Here is an 8,143-nt window from a genome sequence, read left to right as displayed (position 1 = left end):
ATGTCTATCCTAACTACGAATCCGTTCCCCGATGCCCGAGTTCAAGAACTTGCCCTACTCAATCCTATATGCAATATAGAATTCCCACTTTCGAGTTCAATTCTAGATTCGTAGATAATATTCAATTGGTGATCAAGCAATTAAATAATTAAGTGCAAGATTGAATAAATAAACTAATATGATAAATCAAGAAGTCAAAATCAATATCCGAATAACAATAGTCATGAAAGAACCACAACCCTAGAACGTGAAGTTTAGCTCCATATAGACATGGTAGCCAAACAACAAATCATACAAAGAAACATAAAAATTACTAAGTTTGGTGGGAGAAAGATGGAACTTGATGAATTCCGGCCTCCACAGCTTTGTCGTGGCTTTTTTCCTCTTCCCAATATGTTAGATGCCCTAAAAGAGGCGTTTTTAGCTTATATATTGCGTACAAAAGTCGTGGGCCAAAGTTCTCCTATTCCTAATCCGACTTGGCTACAGGGATTGATGCTGGGGTGGATGCGTCGCATCCAGCCTTCTCTTCTACTTCCCAGTTTCGCACGCGATGGCGAACGCTATGGCCCAACTTCACTGCTAAGGTTGCACGCAGGATGATGTTTTCCTAGGTTGGATGCGACGCATCCAACCCTTCTTCCTCTGGCTAAACCACCTTTTCTTCATATTTTGCACTCCGAACACCTTAAATCGTCACACATAACTTAATTAGTCATCAAACCAATAATTACACCATGTTGGGAGTTTTAAAGATTAAATAACATCAAGAAGTGGTTAAAACATGGGTAAAGTAACATCAACACATATCGAAATATGCCAAACATCACCCTGCCCGGCCCCTTACTACCGGGTCGGGTCGGGCCGGAACCGGGCCAACCCGACCCGTTTGACAGGTTTAAGTAAAAGTAAATAAAAATACACCTATATCGTGAATAACCTCATTTCTGATCCTATCTAACCTAGTGTGCCCGTACATCCATCTCAACATTCTTATCTCTGCTACCTTCATCTTCTGGACATGAGCAATCTTGACTGGCCAACACTCAGCCTCATACAACATCGTTGGTCTGACCATCACTTTGTAGAACTTACCCTTAAGTTTCAGTGGCACCTTCTTGTCACACAAAACACCGGAAGTGAGTCTCCATTTCATCCATCCTGCCCCAATACGATGTGCGACATCTATATCAATATCCCCATCCCCCTGAATAATAGACCCGAGGTATTTAAAACTCCCTCTCCTAGGGATGACCTGCGATTCCAGCCTCACCCCCCCTCCCCTCCTTGAGTCTCGCCATTGAACTTACACTCCAAGTATTCTGTCTTGGTCCTGCTCAACTTGAAACCTTTAGATTCCAGAGTCTGCCTCCACACCTCTAATTGCACGTTCACACCATCTTGGGTCTCGTCAATCAATACAATATCATCTGCAAATAGCATGTACCATGGCACCTCCCCTTGGATGTGGCGCATCAGTACGTCCATCACCAGAGCAAACAAAAATGGGCTAAGTGTCGACCCCTGATGCAACCCTATCATAACCGTAAAATGGTCTGAGTCCTCACCCATCGTCCTCACTTGGGTCTTTACTCCATCATACATGTTCTTAATCAACCTAACGTAGGCAACAGGTACACCCCTAGCCTCCAAACATCTCCACAAAACCTCCCTCGGAACTTTATCGTACACCTTTTCAAAGTAGATGAACACCACATGCAAGTCCTTCTTTCTCTCCCTATACTGCTCCATCAATCGCCTAACAAGGTGGATGGCTTCTGTGGTCGAACGCCCCTGCATAAACCCAAATTGGTTCTCAGAAATAGTCACACTCATTCTCACCCTTAGCTCTACCACTCTCTCCCAGACTTTTATAGTATGGCTAGGCAGCTTGATACCCCGATAATTATTGTAATTTTGGATATCACCCTTGTTCTTGTATACAGGAACAATCGTGCTCCACCTCCACTCTTCGAGCATCTTCTTCATTTTAAAAATGACATTAAATAACCTAGTGAGCCACTCCAAGTCTGTCTTGCCCACACTCTTCCAAAACTCCACCGGGATTTCGTCCGAACCGGTCGCTTTGCCCCTACTCATCTTACGTATAGCCCTCTCAACTTCATCAACTCTAATCTGCCTACAATACCCAAAGTCACAACGACTCCCGGAGAGTTCCAAATCACCTAGTACAATGCTCTTGTCCCTTCCTCATTCAAGAGACTATGGAAGTAGGTCTGCCATCTCCGACGGATAAGCCCCTCGTCCAACAAAACTCTACCTTCTTCGTCCTTGATACACTTCACTTTGTCCAAGTCTCACGCCTTCCTTTCTCCCGCCTTGTCTAACCTGAATAACCTCTTATACCCACCTCGGCCCTCGAGTTCCTTATACAAACGACTAAAATCTAGCTTAGCCTCTTTCTTAGCCAACTTATAATGCTCCCTATTCACCCTCTTCTCTTCCTCGTCTACACTTTCCACTAGTTTCAGATACGCTGCTTTCTTGGTATCCAATTTTCCTTGCACCTCTCCATTCCACCACCAATCTCCCTTTTGACCCCTAGAGTAACCATTTGTGACCCTTAATACTTCTCTCGTGGCTTCCCGAATGCACTGCGCAGTCGTGGTCCACATAGCGCTTGCATCCCCACTACTCCTCTAAGCCCCCATAGTCACCAACTTGACCCCCAACTCCTGCGCTTTAGCTTCCATCAAGGCTCCCCACTTTATCCTATGTTGGCTATATATCGCCCTCTTCCTCGTGATCTCAAATTCCATGACCAGGAGCCTATGAAGTGTCGAGAGGTTCTCACTCGGGATGACCTTGCAATTCGTGCAAAGACCCCTATTGTACTTCCTGCAGAGTACATAATCAATCTGAGTCTCAGCCACCGAACTCCGGAAGGTGACCAAGTGCTCCCTCTTCTTCGGGAAACTCGAGTTTGCTATCACCAAATCAAATGCTCTAGCAAAGTCCAACAGAGACGTTCCTCCTCCGTTTCTCCAAAACCAAAGCCAACACGCACAACATCATACCTCCCAGACGTCGCTACAATATGGCCGTTGAAATCTCCTCCAATTAAAACCTTCTCGGTATACGGGGTACCCCACACCATCTCATCTAAATCCGCCCAGAAACTCATCTTGACTTCCTCATCCAATTCTGCTTGGGGTGCGTACACACTGATTATGTTCAAGGTAAAACCTCCAACAACTAGCTTAATAGTCAGCAGCCTGTCATTCACCCTCCTAACCTCCACCACTATTGCACGGAGGTCGTTATCAACCAAGATACCTACCCTATTCCTGCCCCCACCCTCCCAGAATACCAAAGTTTGAAACTTCCCACATCACGCGCCTTATCTCCTACCCACCTGGTCTCTTGTACACAAGCTATATTAACCTTCCTTTTCTCGAAAATCTTTGCTAGCTCTAGTGATTTTCCAGTCAAAGTTCCCATGTTCCAAGACCCCACTCTCAGCGTAGTAGCTCTCTTAGACCTATTACCCCCTCGCACCCCCTCCCTCTCGCTGACACCCCCGAGGACAATACCTTACCCTACCATCGTTCACCATAGCCACTATAATCTAGGAGTTACTACGCAAGCACTATCCCGAAAACAAGCGACCAAAGATACAATGAATTACCAAAATATAATCTACCACTAAAGGTCATAAAACAGGTAAAGAAATAAAATAAAGGAACTAACGGGAACTATAATCTACCACTAAAGATCAGAAAAACAGGTGAAAAAATAAAACAAAGGAACTAAAGGAACAATAATCTACAACTAAAGGATAGAAAAACATATGATGAAATAAAATAAAGGAACCAAATGAACTATAACCTACAATTAGAAAAATAGGCGAATGCACTAATTCAGAGTACAAGTAATTAAAAGAACTAATAATCTACAGACTAAAATCCCAAAATAGTTACTATCAAGAAAGTAGACAGGCAAATGCACTAATTAAGAGTACAAGTAGACAATCAAGAATGAGGCTTAATCTATCCCAAACTAATTGGTTAACAAGAAAAATAGAAATACTGATTGAAGATTAGGAGGTACCAACTCCCGATTAAAGTAAACAAGGGCGACGACACCTAGATTGTAGACGGACTACCAAATCGACTAGACCCCGGTTGAATGTCACCTTGAGCCAAGATACAAACCAGAAATCTGACCTCCGACTGGAACGACGACCACCTAAATGGATAACTACCTGAACTGAATTCCACAGCTGACGCTTGTAGTTTGCGCCAGAAATCTAAGCGTAGAACCTGGTCACAAACACACCAACCACACACACAGAGAACGAGAGGGGAGGAGAACACGCGCAGAGCAAGAGTGCTAGCTCTGATCGAAAAATCAAAAAATGTATAAATCACCAAAAAAAAGCTCGTCGGCAATATAGAAAAGAAATGAGCAATGGAGAAACAAGAACTTGTGTACAGGTGATGAAAGAGACAAATGGAAAAGACTTTCAGTAAGCTATGATAAATCATCAAGAAGCTACATCTGAAGTTTTTCCTATGACATGTGCTTCTGCTACTGGGAAGCCATTTCATATTCAACTCAACATTCCCTTGAAGACACCTATACAAGTCTTACATGATCTTGTAACCCATAATGTTGAACCAATTGCTATTGAGCAGGCAATGAAGGATCATATGCAAGTTGGGGAAGAAGGTGATGATGAATCCACTGCAGGAAACTTCAAGGCAATAGCAAGGGAGGTTGATTTATCTCCTAGGGCTGGAGATAAGAGTGGTAAAAAGGGAAGAAAACAAAGCCAACACAAAGAGATGCATCCACCAAAAAGAATTTTGCCTAGAAGGGCAGCTTCACAAACCAAATGATGATCAAGACTATAATTTGGAACATAAGGTATGTTAATACACAAGAGGCCTTTCAGAGAGTTATCAATATGCAAAGAGAGCATGTTTTTTAATTGTTGAATTGATGGAACCTTTTCAACATTGTAGACACATTCATAATTATAGGAGGAGACTGGGTATGAAAGCTCTTATGTCAAACATTAATGGAAAATTTTGGCTATTCTTTGATGCAGTTGTTGAATGGGAATTAGTAATGGACACTAACCAGAAGGTTACTATTAAGGTATATCATCAAGACATAGGTCAGCATATCATCATGACTTTTGTGTATGCTAAATATTCATCACTTGAACGACTGGAATTGTGGGACTATTTGTACTACTTAGCCATTGATATGGATCTGCCTTTGGTTGTTGGAGGTGATTTAAATGTTATTTTACATGAAGACGAAAAGGTAGGAGGTTTGCCAGTGTATCCACCTGAATATGAAGATTTTGCCTTATATGTGAACTCTTATGGTTTATTTGATCTTGGATACAAAGGAAGTTCATTTACTTGGTGGAATGGTAGACCAAATGCACAATGCATCTTCAAGAGGCTGGACAGGATCTTTGTCAATTTTTCTTTCCAAACACTCTTCCCAAATATAGAAGTAGAACACCTAATAAGGATTGTCTCTGATCATGCCCCATTGTTAATGAGTTGTGGACAAGAGGCTATGCAGTTTGTAAAACTATTTAGGTTCTTCAACTTTTGAACTAAACATGCCACTTTCGAATAAATGGTCAAGCAGAACAGGGTGGCAGATTTTGTAGGTGATCCATTCCTGATGTTCAAACAGAAGTTGAAGAGAGTGAACACATCCCTATCACATTGGAGTAAACTCACTTTTGGAGATATATTCAAGCAGCTAGCTATTAGGGAGGATATTGTCAGGGTTAAGGAGATGCTATTTGAATAGGAACCTACAGTTGAAAATAAGATTGTGCTTCAGCAAGCACATGCTGAACTGAAAAAGTACCTTAGCATTGAAGAACAGTACTGGAAACAAAAGGCAGGAATGAACTGGTTTGCTGAGGGTGATAGAAACACAAGATTCTTTCACAATCACGTAAATGGGAGGAGGTAGAAACTGAACTTGAAAGCCAAAATACTATAACTAATGCTGCAGTGGAGTTCTTTCACAAACAATTCACACAAGAAGGGGATACAACAACCTTCGAATTACTAAATAATGTACCTAAGCTGGTCAATATGGAACAAAACTTGGAATTGTGCAAATTTCCTTCCATGGAGGAAGTCAAGGATGCAGTATTTGCATTGTCTCTTGATAGTGCAAGTGGACCAGATGGGTTCACTGGATTTTTCTACCCATCCTGCTGGGAAATCATAGGAGAAGACATTTTCATGCTTCTCCAAGAGTTCTATGTAGGGGCAACATTGCCAAAATCCATAACACATACTAATCTTGTACTCCTCCCTAAGAAAATACCAGTACAAAATTTCTCATACTTAAGACCTATAAGTATAAGTAATATCATCAGCAAGGTATTCTCGAGAGTGTTACATGACAGAATGGAGAAGATAATACCATCCTTGATTTCTCCAAACCAATCAGGCTTTGTGAAAGGAAGGAGTATTTTTGAAAATATTTTGCTCACACAAGAAATTATCTCTGATATACGATTGAGAGGGAAACCAACCAATGTGGTAATCAAGCTTGCTATGGCAAAGGCTTATGATAGGGTTTCTTGGAAATATCTTCTGCAGGTATTGAGGAAAATAGGGTTTGCTGAGTAATTTATCAACATGATAGGGAAATTATTGGACAATAATTGGTACTCAGTGCTAATTAATGGACAAGCTTCAGGCTTCTTCAAGTCCAGTAGAGGGGTGAAACAAGGAGATCCTCTATCTCCAGCATTGTTCATTCTGTCTGCAGAGGTACTATCAAGATCACTAAACAAATTGTTCACAAACAAGAATTTCATAGGATTTGGAATGCCAAAGTGGACAGATCCATTAAACCACTTAGCTTATACATATGATACAATTATCTTCTCATCTCCTGACCCTTACTCTTTACAGAAGATCGTTGAAGTGATAAAACAATATGAACATACTTCTAGCCAGCTAATAAACAAGTCAAAGAGCTCTTACTATATGCATACAAAGGTGGCATGGAACTTAGCTGATTGTGTTGGTTCAATAACTGGCTTCAAAAAAGAAAACTTCCCATTCACCTACTTAGGGTGTCCAATATTTTATACAAGGAGAAGGAAGGATTACTATCATGATATCACTAAGAAGGACAAGGAAAAATTACACTCCTATAAAGGGAAATTACTGTCTTTTGGAGGCAAAGATACCCTTATTACTAGTGTACTTCAAAGTTTACCTACCCACATCATGTCAGTCCTCGATCCTCCAAACAATGTTCTGGAATACCTACATAAGATGTTTGCAAGATTCTTCTGGAGTACTAATGAAGAAGGAAGAAGTAGACACTAGACCAAGTGGTTGAAGTTGTGTCTCCCTAAGGAGGAAGGAGGACTAGGGTTCAGGTCCCTATTTGATATATCCAAATCACTGTTTGCAAAGTTATGGTGAAAATTCAGAACCTCTAAGTCATTGTGGTCGAACTTCATATGGAATAAATATTGCAAGAAAGAAATTCCTACTTGGTATAATTTAGACAAGGATCCCATGTTTGGAGGAAAATGTTAAAAGCCAGAGAAGAGGTTGAGCATAAAATTCTGTGACAAATAAATAGGGGTTCAACAAGTGTTTCGCATAAAAATTGGATTGGTATTGGAGCTCTATATCATGTTGTCCCCCCAGAGTTCAACATCAATGAAGACGTGCAGGAGGTGGCAGAATTGATAACAGAGAATGGATGAGATGATCAGCTACTGGATCAAACATTCCCAGATGACATAGCTGACCACATAAGGCAAGAAATTTACTTGGACAATACTGATGACACCTGGGATACACCTAAATGAATGCCAACAACTTCAGGTAAATTTACAGTTAGTAGTGCATGGCACATCTTGAGTCATAGAGAACCAACAAATCCGGAACACAAATAACTTTGGACTAAAGGCTTATCCCTCAAAATATCTTTTTTCCTATGGACATTATGGAGAGGAAAGGTTCCTACGGATGACTTATGGAGGAGAAATGGATATCAAACTATTTCAAAATGTTGGTGTTGCATTTCTCCTCAAGAAGAAACACTGCAACATATTTTCCTTACAAGTTATACTGCCTCACGAGTATGGAAGGTCTTCTTATATGTT

The 8,143-nt window shown here is 41.1% G+C and overlaps 1 protein-coding gene across 1 annotated transcript; it reads right to left on the bottom strand.

Moving 5' to 3' along the window:
• Nucleotides 1-2,318: 2,318 nt before the first annotated feature.
• On the bottom strand, nucleotides 2,319-2,636 carry LOC142169706 (uncharacterized). The gene has a single exon (XM_075231608.1). The coding sequence runs from the start codon at nucleotides 2,634-2,636 to the stop codon at nucleotides 2,319-2,321; it is 318 nt and encodes a 105-aa protein (XP_075087709.1).
• Between the last annotated feature and the right edge of the window lie 5,507 nt (nucleotides 2,637-8,143).

The sequence above is a fragment of the Nicotiana tabacum genome, chromosome 15 (assembly GCF_000715075.1).
Source record: "Nicotiana tabacum cultivar K326 chromosome 15, ASM71507v2, whole genome shotgun sequence".
NCBI classification, from domain to species: domain Eukaryota; kingdom Viridiplantae; phylum Streptophyta; class Magnoliopsida; order Solanales; family Solanaceae; genus Nicotiana; species Nicotiana tabacum.
The sequence above is the reverse complement of the archived record's forward strand: the minus strand, read 5'-3'. Positions and strand labels throughout refer to the sequence as shown.